Source organism: Corylus avellana, chromosome 2 (assembly GCF_965113065.1).
Source record: "Corylus avellana chromosome 2, dhCorAvel1.hap1.2, whole genome shotgun sequence".
Classification (NCBI taxonomy): Eukaryota; Viridiplantae; Streptophyta; class Magnoliopsida; order Fagales; family Betulaceae; genus Corylus; species Corylus avellana.
Genome location: NC_142491.1, coordinates 18,290,460 through 18,310,879, shown reverse-complemented (window position 1 = coordinate 18,310,879; position 20,420 = coordinate 18,290,460). Strand labels below are relative to the sequence as shown.

The 20,420-nt window shown below is 36.5% G+C and overlaps 3 protein-coding genes across 3 annotated transcripts; 2 read left to right on the top strand and 1 right to left on the bottom strand.

The window, feature by feature from the left end:
- Nucleotides 1-961: 961 nt before the first annotated feature.
- Nucleotides 962-4,219, bottom strand: LOC132170095 (COBRA-like protein 1). The gene is made up of 6 exons (XM_059581005.2): nt 4,144-4,219; nt 3,967-4,046; nt 2,942-3,392; nt 2,200-2,362; nt 1,805-2,061; nt 962-1,266 (listed from the first exon to the last, which is right to left on the bottom strand). The coding sequence occupies exons 1-6, from the start codon at nt 4,217-4,219 to the stop codon at nt 962-964; spliced, it is 1,332 nt and encodes a 443-aa protein (XP_059436988.2).
- A 6,422-nt stretch (nt 4,220-10,641) lies between these two features.
- On the top strand, nt 10,642-12,649 carry LOC132167227 (aquaporin TIP4-4). The gene is made up of 3 exons (XM_059578133.2): nt 10,642-10,747; nt 10,840-10,927; nt 11,719-12,649. The coding sequence occupies exons 1-3, from the start codon at nt 10,665-10,667 to the stop codon at nt 12,526-12,528; spliced, it is 981 nt and encodes a 326-aa protein (XP_059434116.2). The 5' UTR covers nt 10,642-10,664; the 3' UTR covers nt 12,529-12,649.
- A 3,925-nt stretch (nt 12,650-16,574) lies between these two features.
- LOC132170105 (aquaporin TIP1-2-like) lies at nt 16,575-19,838 on the top strand. Its single transcript, XM_088514002.1, has 2 exons — nt 16,575-16,718; nt 19,113-19,838. Exons 1-2 carry the CDS (start codon nt 16,578-16,580, stop codon nt 19,836-19,838), a joined length of 867 nt encoding a protein of 288 aa, XP_088370128.1. The 5' UTR covers nt 16,575-16,577.
- Nucleotides 19,839-20,420: the final 582 nt, after the last annotated feature.

Sequence of the window (20,420 nt, the reverse complement as noted above, 5' to 3'; positions counted from 1 at the left end):
CCACTTGTTTTGAGCCACTTGTTAAGAATAGAATGAAGGCTATGAAGCAGACCCATCTATTTTTTTATTTTCCCTCCGACAAAAGTGAGGGACCCAACTGAAGAAAAGTGGCATGGCATATGCTAGGTTCCAAGCAGTATCCAAAACATATTCCAAGCACAACCATGTGGGCGTGACGCAGGTTTCATGGGCAATGACGAAGAACCTTTGTGACTTTGTAAACATATATGCGACAATAAGCTCTCTGTTTCAGATCCTGAACCCATTGGCTCTGCTATATCTGGGTACACATTGTGCAAATATAAGCTCATATTTAGGATATCTGGGTGGATAAGGTATTGGTTGAAGACTTTGACTATGAGATATTTAGGGGATTGAGGTCTTGGTCGTCTCTCCAATTTCAAAGATTCAGCCTTTCATTCAAAATAAACAGTTTGGATTGAACCGCAAGCACAAGTTTTTAGTACAATTTGGTTTCGTTACTAATATGTTAAGTGTTAGGTAAATTGACACGTCAATCTGTAAAGAACTTGTCGTAAAAGCTATAATACCGTAGCATCACTTTTTCTTCTTTGTTTCTTCTTTGTTATGATGGCTATTAATGTCAGTGTGAGGAATACTACTGAGACTCTAATTCCATCAACTAAAACTTTACAGTTTGCATGGCAATAATGCTTCAGAAAAGAACAAAAAAAAAAAAAAAGAAGAAAAAAACTATTATAAATTTTAAATACACACTCTCTCTCTCTATCTCTCTCTCCTTCTCTCCTCTAAAATGTAAATATCCATCCAAGTTGAAGTCTTCAATGGTACAGGCCAACAAATAGCATGATCTGTCTCCATTTATTCACTCTAAAATTAATCACAGCTTCTGAATATATAACAAGGAAAAACTCTCACAAATACATCATCAACAATTTGGTAGTAAAAATCAAGAGGGAAAGTGGCCAGTGTGGGTAGTTTATTGATAAAAACCAAGTAACCAGAGTGTTATAAAAGTAAAAAATACTGAAAGGATTTGGCAGTAAGTTGATCTCAAACTGGGGCTGCCATTTGGTAGCACTGGGAAAGTGTCTGGGAGAGCCATTTCACAATTCTCACCATTGAAATATATTCTTGGAGGGAAAGCCCATCCGTTGCTTAATGTAAATGTGTCTGCATCCTTGTCCAGAAGTATCTCTGTGGTCACTGAACCCAGTTGATCCCCATCAAAATTCAACAGTTCAGTATTGTAGTACTCTATTCCCCACAAGAGAGCAACTTCATCTGCAAGAGTTCCCATGACTTAGCTAGATATACACCATATCTATAGTTTTAATGAAAAGAACTTCCCATCAACTTATAGTTTTGGAAGAAAATGTGATTTAATATTGTATTAGAATCACAGACGTCATGAGATCAAACTTTGTCTCCATCATTCACCCCTTTCTCAGTTAAAAATTCAACTTGTAGAGGTAGAGTTTGAGTCCACACGTGAATGAGAGTATTATAGTATTAATTAAATGATTAAATTCATCAATTCTTATCAACTTAAGAATAAGTGGTGATTTAGCACGGTATCAGAGTCAAAGGTCTTAAATTCGAACCCTGATTCCACACTATATTGGCCAATTGCATGGGTTGGACCTAATCTAGAAACATCTCATGACAGGATGAAAGACCACATACCATAACATTGATTCTTGTCACTTTCAACATTTTTGAGTCACAAGAATTTAAAATGGAAAAGAAGATGCTGCAGTTAACCATTTGGACATGTTGAATAAAAAGTATCTATAACAGAGAAATAGTCTGCAGTAAGTACCTCCAAACCCAACAGTGGGAAGTATTGTACTGTTGAAGCTGTATGCTGTTGCAGTTTGGCTGAAACCAGGATGCTGAACCAGCACATTCCAGTCTGAGAAGTTTCTTTGATAGTTGTAGTTAGAGATTGTTAGTTTTACCCTCCACTGATTCATGTAATTGTTCTTAATATGCCAATGAACTCCAACCGGACACATGTGATCAGTGCATTGAACTATGTCAGAAGTATTGGCCTTTTTCGATAAGAGGTTACTGTCACTGCAGAGAGAGCAATGCAGGGAGAGATAAGAGTGGCATGTAAACTTACACAACATGATCAAAAAGCTTCCAAAACTCCTCAAGCTGCTGGCTTTCAGAGCTAAAAATTGCAGTCAACATTCAAAAATAAGAACACACCTTATGCAAAAACCTGTTCTTTTGTCTGCTGCCTCTCTGCATCCACAGCTGCACTTGGGGCATGATGTGATGGTGGGGCTGTAAAATGTCGACAGTGATGCACAACACATTGGTGTTTTGTTAGCCAGAAAGCTCGAGTAAGTGCATGTTGATCTCCACGTTCCTGCAAAAGATAAGTGATATAATTATACAATTTGGTCCATAATGAAAGCAATTCTTATTCAATCATCCTGAAAACTAATAAATTGCTAGTTTTAATAATGTAAGATTCAACTTTTTTGTGCATAAAAATCATGAGGCTCTAGTAAAATTCAGGAAGTTCAAAATTTCTGATAGACCAAGAATTTGATCCTTTCACTTCAAAACCAGCATGCATATAGTGACCAACCTTTAAGTTTTCTCTGAAAATCACTATGTTCAACTCTGTAATATAATGCTAGTTTTAACCTATATGATCATTACTATGATCTGTCATTAGATCGTTTAAGATTAACAGAATACCATATGCCTCATGTCAGATTACTACCATCAGAAAACCAGCTTAAACTGTGGTTGTTAAATCACCATTTATGCTAAAAGCTTTAGTTAATAAGAAATTTAGGAGGGGAAGGGGATAAATTGTAGAGTCAGGTTTCGAACTCATAACTTCTGACTCTGAGACAATAAATTGAGTGATTATTGTGTTCATGTTGATGTTATTGTTTAAAGTTGAATAATGCTGCATTTGGCATAAAGTACTCACTGTAAACCTGAACTTGTCTTCTACCCCCCAAATCTGAAGAAACTGTGGGATCAGTGTCCAAAACTTGGCCACAAGTGTAACCAGGACCTGGTTCCATTAAAGTAAGATTTTGACGTGGGAACCAAGTAGAATTTTCCCCCAAGTTGCCAACTGTAATTTCAAAGGAAGAGAATGATTTGGAAGGGTTGATAGCCCATGCAGAAAGAAGACCACCACGGCAGCAGTCTTCTGACCTGTTTTCTGGCAAGGCCTCTGGCATGAGATCAAGTATGACAGGGTCTTTGTTGCAGCAGTGTGCTGGTGTTTTGAAGGCCGAGCAATTTCCTTGCTGGGTGGCAAAGGCACCACTCATTGACCAAATCACTTCATTTCCTTCCCATGTCCACCCTAGAGTCCACCCAGGTTTGTCCACATGCCGATACTGATAGTAATTTTGGATGGTAACTCTTGCCTGCAGAGAACCATCATTCTCTTAGATTCTAATAGATGCACAAGGTATGCAGACTTCCTTAAAATGATTAGAATCCTAATAATGACTCTGAAACATACACATCTGTCACATCATAAGTGCGAGAAATATCCGATTCTGCTATGATCACTTGCCATTTACAGACCAAATCAAATGCTGATTTGTTTTGGTGTACAAACTTATATGCCTTGATAAATGTTTATGTTCAATATTTTCAGATTAAAATGTCTTCTTTCAGTCCTTTGTCAACTATTTTGAATGCTAATAACTAATAAGCTCACATGTTCTAATTAAGTGAACAGAAAACGTAATTTGGATATTGTGCTCACTGCTCACAAGTTCGTGCTAGAGGCAAGTCTAGATTTTTCAGCTTTAGAAGCCTCTCAAGAGGACAAGCAGCGATATGACCACCGGCTAAAGTCGAATTAGTTGGCTAAGTTTTGAAATAGACAGTTAAATCACCACATAAATATACAGTTAAATCACCACATGAAGCATAGTATTTATGTCTAGAATGCAACTAATTTGCTATTTTTAGCAGAAACAAAGTACTAACCACATAGCCATCACTTGTGTATAGATGAATGTCGAAAGTAACGGTAATGTTTCCATTTGGATCCAACAGATCATAGCAATCTGCAAAGCAGAGAAAAACACCATCCGATTTAGCAAGAACCAATTGATCTCCAAGAAACTGAAATCACAGAAGCAACAGAGGAAAAGTATAGGGTGCCTGATAAACTGCATAGAGCAACTAATATTATTGACGGCAGTGCAAAAGTCAATACATGGGAAGGAATTGGTGCCATATTTCTTTGGAGATAAGCTGGTAGAGATGGACAAAAGTTCTTATAGTAGGATGAAACAAGCAAGGTCTTCATTTGACTTTATTATTAACAAGAAGAAATATTCTGTATTAATCTATAGAAACCGAATGGCAGCTAATCTATCTTACCACCCACGTACGGACCAAACAAAGAATCATTGAAAATATCAACTGGATATGAACATACAAATCAAAATGACTAGGTTTATGGTAGGCGTAGTAATTGGCATTCACATTTCACATGTCGGGTTGTCGTGTTGAAGTATGTATATAAGGCTATATAGATATTCAATTAAAGGGTCAAACCCTTCAACCTTAACCGCTAAATTCATGTTGGGTTCGTGTCAAAAATTGATAATTTTTATTTAGCGTGTCAAGACATGACTTAATCAAACGGATTAACCCTTCAACAATAATTCTATGATGACCCCTGCATGTGCTGAGAAATAGAACAAATGGAAGGCAGCAGTAAGAAGATTGTACGATGGCTCCTGCATGCTAAGCAACAGAAGAAATTTGGATGCATGGCCGTTTGTTGTTTTATTCAACATCTCCTTTGAATAAGCACAGGATGTAAAAGGACGGCTCGTACATTTTTTGTTAAGCCAAATGACAAAAAGAACATAATTTATAAGCTCAAAAGATCAACGTGAGATTGTAGCTGCTATTACCTGTATTTCAGGTATTCCAAGGTTGTTTGTTTGGAACTTATCATCCATGTCTTCTCGTGTCTAGTGTTTCAAAAATTAGGCCTTACGACATACCTGTACTCAAGGAAGCATATTGTATCGGCCCCAATCAGAAGCTAGAGTGATCCGTAGGCCTATTTAATTAGACGAGTTTAGAGATGTGCAGACTCGTAAGTGCGATTAGTTTATCTTAGTAAGGTAAATCAAAATTAAGGTTAAGTTTGGTATGCGGAATGACTATTTCGTTAAAAAAAAAAAAGAAGTTTTTATTGAAAATAGAAGAAGTTAGAATAATTTTTAATGATTTTTAATAACCGCAACCGCTTAGGTGGTTAGCGGTTATTCAAACCAATGACCGGCGGTTTTATAACTTCTTTTTTTTTTTTTCTTTAATTATTATTTTTAATGGGCTTTTAGACTTTTTAAGTGTTTTGGGCCATCATGAGCCTATTTTTAAGGCTAATTTTAAACGTTTTGGGCCAAAGTGTTTCCAAAAAGATGAAAAGAACATGTTGTTTTTTGGGCCAGACAACGTTTTTGAATATGGCTTGGCCCAAAACATCACATACCATATTATAATTCACATATCATATTATATTTCACATACATACAATCATACACGGCCAAAACGACATTGTTTTGGATGTTATATTATAATTATTATTAATATAAAATATATATTTATATTATTATATATAAGGGTAGGCGGTTAGCAGCTATTAACTGCTTTTCCTTACCCCTAAAACCACTAACCACAATCGTCCTAGGCGGTTAGCGGTTAACAGGGCGGTTATATAGCCCTAATTCTTTCATTTGGTTTTTATAGGACTAGCAGCTCATGTTTAAGTTTAATCCTACAATGCATCCTCATTCAAATGAAACAAAATGGGATAGCATTAATGCATGCAACCCGTTTTGGAAAATTGCATGGAAAGATTTAAGACAAAATCATTCATTCTTGCAAGATTTTCCAAATGCATCATATCGAATTAAATTTTCGATCGACATGAATTTTTCAAATAGACACATGTTGATGTGGATACTCTACAATCTCTTACAATTTTTGTTTTTTTTTTTTTAATTAAAAACATTTTTTCTTTCCATAACCCCTAGCCCTAGAATTTTTTTTTGGAAAGGAATCAGCTCAGTCTCATTCATTGATAAACGAGCATAAAGCTCAAATAACACAAAGCAAAAGCTCTGAAGCAACCATAGCCGAAGCTATGAGTTTACAAGCGTAAAAAATAACGTATTACATTTCAGACTCAAACAAAATCTGCTAACTTATGATTAATTTTTAAATTAAACAGCATATCTGCGCAAAACAAACTCAAACCAATGCAAAGGTAGCTTTTATTCCTCGACACTGAGGGTAGAGAACCCCAAGCCAAAGCTCATCCTCCTAAACCCGAAAGTCAGGATAACGTTCACATCCACAACCCAAAGGTTTGGACCAAAGCAACAAACCTGAATGGCATCAGGCGGGCAGATCGAGAGAGAGAGGACCGAGCATTATTACAAGCAAAAACAAAAATGATTACAGGGAAACAAAATAAGATAGAAAGAACAAAAAATGGAAAGCCAGACAAAATTACAAGGAAATAAACAACATAAAAAGCACACCAAGAGGATGACAGCAACCGGAAAGAAGAGCCGATCGCGCGCTCGTTGGATACCGAAAACGGAAGGGGCGTTGGAAGCTCATCGCAGTGGGGGCACGAGAAAAGGCCCAACAGAGGATGGTGGACGGCAGAGCATGCAGAGGAGATCGGCAGCGCACTCAAAAGGAGGGGGAAGTTTGAGTGAAACCCCAAGAGCATCACCCACAAAGTGTACCTAAACAAGTAGAAAAAGCAACAAAAGCAAATACACAAAGAAACAAAAACAACTAGGGACTGAAGGAGGGGGAAGAGGCGTAGAGGAAGGGAAAGAAAAAAAAAATCGTCCAAAGAGCTAAGGGCATCAGGTAAATAGGCTAGCTCGTTAAGCGAAAGAGGGCGATAGGAGGAGAGGGGGGAGGCAAAAGAGGGAGAGGGGAGGAGGGCCGGAGGGGGAGAACCTTTGTTTTCCCCCTCCGGCGGCTGCTAGAGATGAAACCCTAACAGAGAGGGGACCTAGAATTAAAAGAAAAGAAACATAAACCCTAGCTGTCATAACCTATTTAGCCGTCATTGTTAGGGGTGGGCACGGGTCGGTTCGGGGCGGATTTCTGCAGTTTTCCTACCTGAACCCGCACCCTGTTGGTTGGAAAATTTCAACTCGGGTGTCTGGCACAAGGAACAAAATCCGCGCGGGTTGGGGTAGATCGGGGTGGGGTGGGCGGGTTGTGCAGGTTTCTTTCTTCTCCTCCATTTTCATTTCTTCTGCAGATTTATCATCTATTTTCCTTCTAAACAAACAACCCAACAATCAGAAGTTGCTAAACCCCGAGATTAACCCAACATCTTTAGATTAAGATAATGAACGAAGAGATCTCTTGGATCCCCATTCATGAAAGAGGTCTAGAGAAGAAAAAAACCTGGATCGGCGGAGGTTGAGCGGAGGCGCAGATGAGAGAAGAGTCATACGAGGGAGAGGAAGAGAGACCAGAGAGAGGGAGAGAGGCGAGACAGCAGAGAGAGAGGTGAGACTGAGAGAAGAGAGGAGAAGGAAAAAAAAAAAAAAAAAAAAAAAAAAGAGGCAAGGGGGAGGCGGCTGGAGAAAGGTAGGGTTTTTAATTTTATTTGATTAATGCGGGGCGGGTCGGGTATTAGGGGAAAAAATTTGTTATAACCCGTAACCCGCTCCGCCCCGCCCGGGTTTGGGAAAAAACCACCCGTACCCGCAAAAAATAACTTAAAATCCGGCTTTTTCGGGGTGGATCGGTTTTGCGGGTCGGGCAGGTTTTTGCCCACCCCTAGTCATTGTGACCACCACCTATACATGATTGTGACGATGGTCTAACTCCAATAATCTAGAGAGGTTGTCCACAGCCAGCTTCGTGCCTCGGTTCCCAATATCCATCTTCTATAGAATCAGCCTATATAAAACACGAATGTTTTAAAGAAGAAAGACAAATCAATGTATAAGTCTACGACTTAGTGAGTATGAATACATATGGATGGAGAACATTTGTCATATGGTAAATTCAATTGTTTAATAAAAGATTTATAAATCACAAGCAGTATGAAATGAGGCCCTCTCTTAAATGACAAGAATATCATGATAATATATAATATTTAGAGTGAACATATCATAGTTTAATTTCATATGGTATACACATGCCCTTAACCCCTTCTTAGTAAGTTGGCACTATCTCGAGAGACTTGTAGTACAATACTAATGACTCGTTGAAGCATGCATACCATCATTGCTAGTGGTTTGACAGGATTTAAACCTCAAGTGATCCACACCACTAACGATGCTGTCATTGTGACCACCATCCTATACATGGTTGTGACGATCATCTATAAAATCATTAAATCCAAGGCCAAACAACAAACATAAATATATGGACCATAGGGTCAATCAATATAACGGCAAGCCCATATTCATTGACAATTTGATGGTTTGACATAATACCCATTTTTCTTAAGAGTCCTAACTACACCCATTCTATAACAATCTAAAGCCCTAATATAACCTCTAATATTGTCCTAAGCATAAATCAACCTCCATACATGTTAAAGTTAACCATCTTCATCAAGTATCTAACCCATCGTTAAATCCATCATAAAACAACATCAAGACTTATGGGTCAACATTTTCTGATACCACTTGTTAAAAAGATTGACATCTTAAGAAGTCTTTCTATATGAGATTTGATTTAATTTTTATTGAATCATACGTGTATACTCAACATGATAACCAATGAGTTATAATCTATAACTTAAATTTGGATTTGTTATTTGTGCAGTGTGGATGGTGTTGACCCTGTCGCACCAGAAAGTCTCGATCCGGATTTTCAATAATTTTTGTCTGGATTGTTGCAAATTTGAAAAAGGTCCCTATAATTATAATCTAAAAATAAGCTTGGAGAAAAATCTAGTGCATGATGAGGCAGCTTTCGCAACATGCCCTAATTAAGCCATCTACAATAATTGGGTCACGATGATCGCAACATCACAACATGCCCCTATTTAAGATTTTACCCTTGTGGTCCATTGGATACCACTCTTTCATGTACCCCCATATCCTGTCTCAGATAATTAATTAATTTTTTTTTTTTTTTTCTGAGCATATATTATGTATAAACTAAATGCTTGACATTGATGGACTACCCACCTATTTATTATACTTCCCAACCTCTCGGGCCAAATAAGTCATCTAGATTGTGTATTTCACTACTTTGATCGAGGGGCACGAGCATACTTGTATTCACAATTGACATTGAATACTACACTTTGTGTACACATTTAATTTGGAGTGTACTGTAACATCATACCAACCATAATTTTGGTGTGTGGAGTTGGTTATTTCTCGCGAATTTGCAAGTTAAAAGCGTGGTTTGAAAATACGTTTTTAAAAAATTATGGTTTGAAAATGTAATCGCATATTCAAATCGCAAGTAAGACGGTAAGAGGATGTGTTTTTTAAAACACATGATTTTAAAGGCGAGATTGTAATTTTAATGACCGAATTGCAATTTTACCAAGCCTTTAACTGCTTTTTAAAAAATTATTATATTTTAAATTGCACGTTTTAAAACCATAAATTCAAATGACCTCTTAGTATAGGATTTTAAAACATTAGAATTAAGAACATGTTTTGCTTGATAACATAGATGGCACAAAAGTAAAAAAATGGTTAAATATTTTTTGGTTTTTATTGAGAATAATGCTACATACTTTACAAACGTTATATTGCGACAAGATTTATAGCATATTTGAGATTGTATTAAAGAGTTTAAAAAGTGCTTTCTATTTGGTAAAAATAAAATAAATTTTTTTTTTTTGTTTTTTTTTTTGCTTTATAAAAGCTCAAAACTACGTTTTGGAAAAGCTTGAAAATGAGCAGTTTGTTAAAAAGCTCTAGTGGGATGGGAGATAGATGAAGGTGTAGTGTGTAGTATTTCTCTCTTTTATTTTTATTTTTATTTTTTTATTTTATAAAAGATTGATTTAGGGCCTGTTTGAGATTACGTTTAAGGCACTTAAAAGTGCTTTTAATACTCAAAAAGCTTGTTTGAAAAAAAAAAAGTACTCATTTGGTAAAAAAATTAAAAGCATTTTTAAGGGTCTAAAAAGCGTAAAAATAGCAAAAACACACTTTTGACAAAAGCTTAAAAATGAAGCTTTTACCCAAAAACACTTTTTGACTTAAAAACTCTATTTTTCAAACGCAATTTCAAATATGTTCTTAAAAGTTAGTTGAAACCGTCTCATCAATATTGTAAAATAATTATAAAATAAAAATATGGTTTGGAGTATTACTAAAAAAAAAAAAAATTAACTTACTTAACTTTTTCACGTCACTTCAGCTTTATAAAATATTTGTAAAATGTTTGGGCCATATCTTTTATCAAATTGGTCTTTAATTTTTGAAAAGTGTAAGAATTGGTCTCTGTAGGAAGCAGTAGCCGATAATATAGTTCAAGAAAAGCAGATAGAAATAAATAAGGTTGACTATTGTGATAGATACCCTCCATATACCCACCAACCCCTACAATATTTCAAAGCTTATTATATATATATACAATACAACACAAAGTGCAAGCAAGAGAGGCAAAAGAGAAGTATTTGGCAGCTGCTCAGCTCAGAGATGGCTCAGAATGTGCCAATGGTCGAGGATGAAGAAAGCTTCTACATTGGAAGTAGAGTCCAACCCGTGCCCTCAACGCCAAAGCAAGTTGCCCACATTTTCTCTTAAACTTCTTTTGAGCTTAATTAATTAATTATCCAACCCATTTTTTAATCTTATTTTAATCATTTTGCAGGCCAGATCAAAGTAGATTTGAGGATGGGAAGAGCAATACTTGTAATTTGAGTGAGATGTTGGGCTTGGAGGAGTTCTTCTCCTTGAATGTTAGTATGCTATATTACTTGCTCTTAAGAAATGCAATTTTTTCTTTTGTCTTGGGAAATTAACTCAAATGGGAGAAGAGCCGTTTTATGGTTCATATTAAATTTCATAAATCTAATGATGTATATGTTGCCACGTTATTTAAAATTCGCTTCATGTATACCGTTAGATGCAACAAAACAAAATTTGAACTACGAAATTAGACGAATCTTAATCTCGGGAAGGGAGAAAGGGAAATTGTCACAATTAAAATAGCCCCTTACATTTATTGATTGAAGATCGTTTTAGTAACTCATAAAAGAGGATAAGGGTCATCTCCATTTCGTTTGAAATATATAGTACATATTTCATGGTCAAGATTTAAAGTTAGTACATCTAACGGTATACATGATGCCATATTATTTAAAATTTTAAAAGACGTATTAACATTAACATCATATACCCAATAGTAAAATACTCATATTTAATTACATTTAGGTAAAAAATACATAAATCTTCCTTATGTTCTTTAACATTACACTTCAGTCAATGTTTGAAATTTTTTTTTCAACATAACATAGAAAATAGAAGGTACAAGTTTGAGACTTTTGGATCAAAGAAAATGTTTATAAAAATCTTATAATAATATAATTAGGGTTAAGCTAGGCATTTTACATTATTTTCAGAGAAGCATTGTTAAATTGGTCCCTATAGTTTGACCTTATAATAAATAAATTTTGTCCATTTTTTCAACGGTATTAATGTGACAAAAGTGATAATCTTACCTTACCACTTTAATATTGTTGAATCACAGGTGTGGAGAGCATCTTTGGCAGAGCTAATTGGCACGGCAATCTTTGTTTTTGCAATTGACACAGTAGTCATATCCTCCTATGAAACCAAAACAGAATCACCAAAACTTTTGATGTCACTCCTTATTTCCATCATCATCGCAATTCTCCTCCTCGCGGTCAATCCGGTTTCCGGCGGCCACATCAACCCTGCCATCACCTTAGCGGCGGCGCTTGTCGGCCTCATTTCCCTTTCGCGGGCGGCGATATACATTTTGGCACAATGTGCTGGTTCTGTGCTGGGTGCACTAGCACTCAAGGCCGTGGTCAACAGCACCATTGAAGACACATTCTCCCTTGGCGGCTGCACTCTCACCGTCGTTGCGCCGGGACCGAAAGGGCCGATTTCCATTGGGCTTGGGACAAGCCAAGCCCTCTGGCTGGAGATAATATGTACATTTGCGCTTCTTTTTGCTTCAATATGGATAGCTTTTGATCATCGCCAAGCCAGGGTTTTGGGCCGAGTTATCATTTTCTCCATCATTGGAATAGTAGTGGGCCTTCTTGTGTTTGTGTCAACGACTGTGACGGGAGCCAAGGGCTACGCCGGTGCTGGAATGAACCCAGCAAGGTGTTTGGGCCCTGCAATTGTTAGAGGGGGCCACCTCTGGAATGGGCACTGGGTTTTTTGGGCTGGGCCCACAATTGCCTGCGTGGCATTTTATCTCTACACTAAGATTATCCCACGTCAGCATTTCCATGCCCATGGGTATAAACACGATTTCCTGAACATTTTGAAGGCTGTCTTTGCATCGGACTCTGTTACAAGCTAAGGTAGGAAAAGTTATAGCAAAAGTTCTGTAACTCTTTTGCCATGGTGCAATAACTCAGCATCAGTCTCTGATTACGATGTGTTTTTACGTTTTCTAATGAAAAATCAATTACCCCATATCAGTTTTGACTTGCGTGGAAAATATTAGGAGAAATTACTAAATTGATTTCTAGGGTTTAGACTTGAATCAATTGGTTGATGGGTTACAAAAGTTATCTCATAACTTCTTACTCTCGTATCAAATCGATCCTGCCATTCACTTTCTGTAAGCTTTTTTAATGGTACTAATATATAAGCTTAATTAGAGATATTCTTCTTTTCATTCTCAATACCATCTCCCCACCATCTCTTTCAAGTGCATCTTGATTTTTTCAAAATAAAAAAATAAAAAAATTTAAGAGGAGAGATGGTCTGGAGAATGCATAGAAGCATTCCTCGCTTAATTATGTCCACGTCACCACCAATATCTTGTCTCCAAGGCCAAACACTTGCTTAACTTGACACGTAAAAAAAAGAAGGGAAATAAAAAGAAAGAAAGAAAGAAAGAAAAAGAGTCATTTAGGTGGCGCATAACGAAAGCCGAGTAGGTAGATGGCTTGCGGCCATCCCCACAAAGGGTGAGAAAGGGGGCCACCCCTCTACGTACGATGGAAACACTGAAAAAGAGGCGTATGACATGCAGTCACCCTTAGTCCTAATAGGAGCCGGTTCACAAATGCCCCGTATGTTGTCGCGGGCCATCTCCCCATCGCAAAGCGAGAAGAAGTCTTGCTTCTTTACCACTTGTGTACCTCACCTATTTTTTTTTTTTTTTTTTTTTTTTTTTTTTTTAAGAAATGTTAGCGGTTAGTATTTTGTCTATTTCATCAACCATTAGATTTGTGGACTTATATGCAGACTTCACATAAGTTAATAGTGGACCTCACAAATCTAATGATTAATTTATTAAATTTGTAGGAGAATATAAAACAAATATGAAGAACTTATTGATTTATATCATTTTTTTTTGCCACGTGTCAAGCTAACTCAGATTTAGTCTATATGGCAAGATGATATTGGCGGTGATGTTGATGTTCACCCACGTGTCACGGTTTCCATTAGAAAAAGTAATAGAAAGTGAACAGAGTGATCAATTTGATACAAGAGGTTATTACAAGGAGTTTTAAGGTAACTTTTCTATTCCAAGTATCATTTGATATAAACATATACCTCATAGATTAATTTAATAATTTTCCCTTCATGTTGTTGTAATAATTTACGATACCAAGGTGCAGCAGTGTACATATTGACTCTAGTTTTGATGGGTACAAGGGGATTATTAATAACTATATTAATTTATTTAAGAGTTTATTACCTTTAATCCCCTCAACTATCACTCATTTACATGCTCTCGTGAACTATCATTTGTCATACTCAACCCATTTTTAATTATCAATCGTTAGCAAAAAGCCTTATTATTACAAAAAAAAAAAAAAAAAAAAGTGTGTGTCACATGTGCGCTTTTCGGGCTAGTTTAACAATCTCGAGTTTTTGTGTGTGCGCCAATAATTGATAGTTGGAAGGGGTTGAGTATGAAGTGTGATAGTTCGTGAGAGCAATGTGTAAATAAGTGGCAGTTGAGGGGGAATTAAATGTAATTAACCCTTTATTTAATCATAGAATATATTAATGAAGTATTCTAAGACAGGCATCCTTGTTTATGTATAATGAATATTCTTGCAAGCAAAGCTTATTTGATGATATAGTATGAGTTATTCTAAGACAGGCATCCTTGTTTTAGTGTTATCCTTCATTTCGACTTCCACGCCCTCAATCATGAGAAAATCAGTTGGATAAATTATATGCTCTCATTGTCTTCTGGGTAACGCCAGAAACATGCATCATGCATGGTCACTTCCGAAAAACATGGGTGGAAGCAGCCAAGTTTTGCGTTGGCAGTATTTTCCCATTCTCTACTAAAAGTTTTGGATGAAAGATTTTTCAATGGATAGATCTCTTCACTTCCTCTAGAACTTATTAGGTCATGGCTTGTAGGTTTAGTTGCCAGGTGATCATACAAATTTTGAGTAGAACTCATATTTGAAAACCGGTTTGCAAGAGGAGAGTATCCAAGAACTTATATACATACGGTTAAATCTATGTAGGACACAAGGATCGTAACATATACTACCATGCTTCTGCAGTCGATGTCCAGCACGACTCACTTTATCGACAGTACTGTCATGATGATAGCCATTTATCTTTTGGCAGCTCTACTCACCTATCAGTATTTGAAACCAATTTCATAGGCCGCCAAATTCGCCCCCTTGGTGACTCAAATTCCTGAAGTAGTGTTTGACTTTGATACCAAATGATACAAACTTTAAGAAAACTAACTTGCAAGGAGAGGATGTTCAAGAGTTTATATAGACATGGTTAAGCCTATGTGGGGCACAAGAATCGTAACACCAGGCTCACTAGCAATGAAACCTACAATATCCTCTTACTATGTACTCTGTAGGCTAACACACCGTTAACTTGACATGTAGAAAAAAAAAAGAAAAAAAAAAGAAATAAAAAAAAGAAGTAGGGTATGCACGTAGCACATAAGGAAGAGCACTCCCATCCCCTTCTCGCCACTTGAAAAGGAAGGTGGAGGACTTGAGTAGATAGCTTGCATGCGGCCATCCCTAAAGAGGATGGGAAAGGGGCCACCGTCTCTATAGACATCAGAGAAAAGGTGTATGGCTTGTGGCCGCCCCTAGTTCTAATAGGGAGCGGTTCCTATGTTGGGGTTGCAGCGAGCCATCCTCTCCCGCTAGGGTGCTGAAGAAAGAAGATGTCTCCTTTTATGGACACTTGCGTGCGCCGCTCTTTTTTTTTTTTTTTTTTTTGCCACGCTAATGACGTCAACATTCACCCATGTGGCCATGTATTATGTTTCTAAGAGTTAGTTCAATCAGTTAGGAAGCATACTTCAAGAAGTAAAGATCATTAGTTCGAACTCTTTTTTTCCAACATCTAAAAAAATAGTAGTGATTTAGTGAACAACGGCATGCATGAACAGTGTGCACGCCGGTGTTATAAAATATATTTTAAGGGTGGCAGGGCATGCCACCAAACAACAACCTTGTCATAGCTGTTGAAATATATATAAAATATTAAAATATAAAAGAGAAAGAAAAGAGAGCGGGAGTGGAGAAAGATGTATGGGCTACATCTTGTATATTTACTATATCAAATAATATTACATAACTCTCTATTTATAGAGAGACAATGAGTAGTGATCAAGAAACCCTAAAGTAGACCTAAACTAATTAAGAAAGAGAATAAATCTTACAATGAAATATAATAATGGAGAATAAAAATATTCTAACATAAAGAGAAATAACTTATTAATGAAAATATTAATAAACCTAATTTAGAAAATATAAAATATTCCAACAGTAGCATTTGATCTATTCTTTCTCCTCTCTCTCTCTTCTCTTTATTTATTTTTTTGAGAAAATTGCTTCAATTAAAAATTTATGGAAAACAATGTTAATTACGTAATAGTTTGAGCGGTAGCAATTTGAGCCAATGTTGATCATAGAATAAAATATTATTCTAAGACTGTAAGACAGGCATCGATCGGCTACTTCCATGCAAAAACATGTGGATCGATGTTCCTTGTTCGATAATTGACTAAACTTTTAATTTATTCTAATATTCTTGCAAAATTTAAGCTGGTTTTGTCATCATGGCCACTTACAAAAACATGTGGATCGATGTTCCAGCTTGTTCGATAATTGACTAAACTTTTAATTTATTCTAATATTAGAATATTATTAGAATACTATTCTAATATTCTTGTAAAATTTAAGCTGGTTTTGTCATCATGGCCACTTAGAAAAACATGGGTGGAAGCAGCCAAGTTTGGCGTTGGCATTAGTCTCCCATTCTCTATAAGTTTCCATGAAAGATTCTTTGAATTGGTACGTACGTACGTAGTTCTGTCTCTTCACCCCATCACTTCAAAAAAAGAAAGAAAAAGAAGTGATCATCTCTTCACTTTCTCTACAAGTCATGGATATGGTTGTCAATGGACAAGCTGATCATGATCAGGAATTTCCAACATCATTCGAGAAATGTGAAGCACAAAATGTTACAAGGACCTCTTTCAGAACAAAGTTTCTTGTTTCCATAGGTGCCCATGAATATTTCTCCCCTGAAGTAAGCTTCTTTTGTTGTTGTTTTTGTGTTCAGATTTAGTTGTTAGGTCCTTAATTAATTCCTGTTGAATTTCTCACAAATAGTAATATTCCAATTGTCTCAAGGTTTACCGGCCGGGTTGTGAAAAGAATGGTAATAAAGTTGTTAAACATGATTTACATCCCTTAATTTTATATATTTTATGTGGAATAGATATAGACTTTAGGGGAAACTAACTTACCTCTTAAACTACGTACGTAGTATATCATTCAATTTGCAATGTTCCTCCAAACTTAAAAAATTTGCAATGTATACTACCAATTAATAACTCAAGAACCACTTAGTGTGTGGTCTAGTGGCATTCAAGTTGTATCAGTGGGGGCTAAATCCCAAAGTCAAATCCCACCATGGGAAGCACTTGGGATTATTGGCTTATCTATTGGTTTGGGTGCTGCTAGAGTCGTTGATGGGGTTAGTATTAAGTTATGACTCGATCAGTCATGAGAGAATGACTACGATTCTCATTATCTATGCGCCTCTTTAGTGATACTCAGCAATTATGTACTACTATCACTACAAAAAAACACAATTTTTTTCTCACTGGAGTTTTTTGACGTGGCGCTTCTGATGCGCGTTGATTGTCAGAAGCATAGGTGTCAGGAAAAAAATTTTCTTGACGTGCTAGTGGGTAGAACGTCAAAATTTTCTAACGTTCTACTGTCTCACACGTAAAAAAAAATTTCTGACGTGGTAGAGATGCCATGTCAGAAAATTTTATAATGTGGTAAAACTCCCACGTCAAAAAATTGAATAATTAAATAAAAAATTAATTTTTCTTTTTTAAAATTTTTCCTGGAATTTTTTTTTTCAATTAAAAAATTTATTAATTTAAATTAATTTTCAATTAAATTTTTTTTTTTTTTTTGGGAATTCCTCTGCACGGCAGCTCCCTCACGCGTGAGGGAGCTACCGTGCAGAGAAATGTGTTTCTCTGCACCATGGCCACTCCCTCTCTTTTCTCAATTTTCTCTCTCTCTCTCTCTTCTTTTCTCCAGCTCTCCCTTTTCTCTATTTTCTCACTCTTTCCCTCTTCTTTTCGATCTCCATGGTGCAGATCTGCACCATGGTTTGAGTTTTTGAAAATATTTTCAAAAACTCAAACCGAAAAAATCTTCAAAAAATTAAAACCAACCATCAAGAAATCAAAAAATCAATCTGAAAAAACAAAAACCCAAAAAATCTTCTTCTCTTCTCCTTTTCTTTTTCTTCTTCTCTTCTCCTTTTCCTTTTCTTTTTCTTCTTCTTCTGCTTTCTTTGATTTGCTGTATGCTTCTCAATTTTTTTCTCTTCACCTTCTGTTTTTCTTCTTCCTCTAGAGGTGCCGTGCAAACCGCAGAGAAGCAGGGAGATTGAGACAGGAGAGAGAATGTGTGGGGAAAATAAATGAAAAGGTAAAGAATAAGAAGAGGGAAAAAGTTGAGGAGGGAAATAAAAAGAGGAAAAAAAGTTCAAAATCCCACCCATTTTTTGAAATTGGGAGGGCCACTCGAGTTGATTTCCTGACGTGCCAGGTGTCGCACGTCAGGAATTTTAGACGTGCCATGTGGAATCTACTTAGGAAAAAAAAATGATCTATATATATAATTTTTTGACGGGGCAAACTACCATGTCAGAAAATTCTGACATTGCACGTCAGGAATTTTCTGACGTGCTACAGTGCCACGTCAGAAAAATTCTGATGTGGCACATTCCCACGTCAGAAAAATTCTGACATGGTAAATGTAGCCACGTCAGAAAATATATAATTTTTTAAAATTGCTAAATCTGTAATAACTTTCTGACGTGGTACTATTCACAAGTCAGAAAATAATTTTTCTGACGTGACAACAAAATATGTACTGTAGTCTGTAGCCACGCTAGAAAATGCTATTTTTTTTTTTTGTAGTGTATGATCACACTCAGGTTGAGGCGTAGAATAGTTATTATGGTAGCCCATCCTTAATTCCTATTTTAATTAGAAAAAAAAAAATTAATAACTCGAGTTTTTTTTTTTTGAATTTTTTATTTGGAATTCCCCTAGCATTACTATTGGCCCAAGGATCAGCCATCCAAATATGATCTCCAATTACATTCATCATCTCTAATTATTTCACTTATATGTGTTATGCCAATACTTTATTATCTCATGGAGAAAATATATGACAGCCCTTAATTAAACTACCACCACATTTTCATTTACGCTTTCTAACTTTAACAAGTAACATCGAGGCTTTGAACTGTTGCAACGTGTTAAATTAGACACTTCTACCCATTTCACTGCTTCGGAAAGAATGGGATATATATATATATATATATATATATATATATATATATATATATATATACTCATGTTTTCATGTTGATTCTTTGTTTCAGATGTGGAGAGCAGCCCTGACAGAGTTGGTAGCAACTGCATTCCTTATGTTCACCCTCACCTCTTCCATCATCGCATGCTTGGACTCACAGGAGGTTGATCCCAAGCTTCTTGTCGCCCTTGCTGTCTTCATTATAGCCTTCCTTTTCCTCATGGCGACAGTTCCTTTATCTGGTGGCCACATGAGCCCTGTCTTGACATTCATAGCTTGCCTCAAGGGTGTTATAACTCTTGCTCGTGCTTCCATCTATGTCTTGGCGCAGTGTGTTGGCTCAATAATGGGTTTTCTTTTAATTAGAGGAGTGATGAACCACCAAACAGCACACAAGTACTACTTAGGCGGATGCACAATTGATGCCAATGGAGCAACATCTGCAGTAAGAAGTGATACTGCATTGATTTTGGAATTTTCTTGCACATTTGTGGTGCTCTTTGTTGGTGTGACTGTGGGATTTGACAAGAAAAGGTGCAAGGAACTTGGGTTAGCAGTGGTGTGTGGTGTGGTGGCAGGGGCCATGGCATTGGCTGTGTTTGTGTCCATTACAGTTACTGGGCAGGCTGGTTATGCAGGTGTTGGGTTGAACCCTGCAAGGTGCTTGGGCCCTGCATTGTTGGAAGGAGGGGTGTTGTGGGATGGGCATTGGGTTTTCTGGGTTGGCCCCTTTTTGGCTTGCATTGTTTATTATGCTTACTCTATCAACATGCCAAATGAGGGTTTGCATGGGTAGAGGGGAAGTATGACATTTCCAGGTTAGTTGGGGCTTCTTTTCGGGAAAAGAGGTGTCACATATACTCCCAAGTACTCATGTTCAAACGTTTACTTCTTGAAAAGGGTTTTGTTCCATTTACAGAACGTTTCCATATATAATAGTTTATTTTGACTGTTTTGGTTTGCTAGATGAGTCGGGTCATTTATTTGACAAATTTTCGACTGTTACTAGAATATTTCTGTCGTTTTTATTTGTGTTCTTGTTTTTCCCCTTTGTTCCCCAGATAACATAAGCATTTGTCTCTTGCTCGGACTTTCCTTCTTGATTTTGGACCTTGGCGCAACCTATTTTTCTCAAAAATAACCCATCCCCCACTTTGAATAATAATAATAAAAAAAAGTGTCTACTTCTTGAAAATTACCATTAAATACTACATGTACTTTCATTTGTTATTTAATCCAATGGTGATTTTTACTTCACATCAAGAAGTGAGTACTTGAGAAAATACTTAGGAGTATGTGTAGCATTTCTCTTTCGAGAAAATAGCAATCCTACTTATTTTCAAGGAAAACTTTAGGTAACATGTTTGATTTGGTCCAA

Bases quoted from the DNA above. Each gene is read 5' to 3' on its own strand.
- LOC132170095 (XM_059581005.2), bottom strand. From the start codon at position 4,219: ATGGCACCAATTCCTTCCCATGTATTGACTTTTGCACTGCCGTCAATA. The intron at 2,363-2,941 runs GTGAGTACTTTA...TATCTTTTGCAG, and splicing joins AAGACAAGTTCAGGTTTACA to GAACGTGGAGATCAACATGC. The intron at 1,267-1,804 runs GTACTTACTGCA...GAACTCTTGCAG, and splicing joins TCCCACTGTTGGGTTTGGAG to ATGAAGTTGCTCTCTTGTGG.
- LOC132167227 (XM_059578133.2), top strand. From the start codon at position 10,665: ATGGCTCAGAATGTGCCAATGGTCGAGGATGAAGAAAGCTTCTACATT. The intron at 10,748-10,839 runs GCAAGTTGCCCA...ATCATTTTGCAG, and splicing joins CCCGTGCCCTCAACGCCAAA to GCCAGATCAAAGTAGATTTG. The intron at 10,928-11,718 runs GTTAGTATGCTA...GTTGAATCACAG, and splicing joins AGGAGTTCTTCTCCTTGAAT to GTGTGGAGAGCATCTTTGGC.
- LOC132170105 (XM_088514002.1), top strand. From the start codon at position 16,578: ATGGTTGTCAATGGACAAGCTGATCATGATCAGGAATTTCCAACATCA. The intron at 16,719-19,112 runs GTAAGCTTCTTT...TCTTTGTTTCAG, and splicing joins ATGAATATTTCTCCCCTGAA to ATGTGGAGAGCAGCCCTGAC.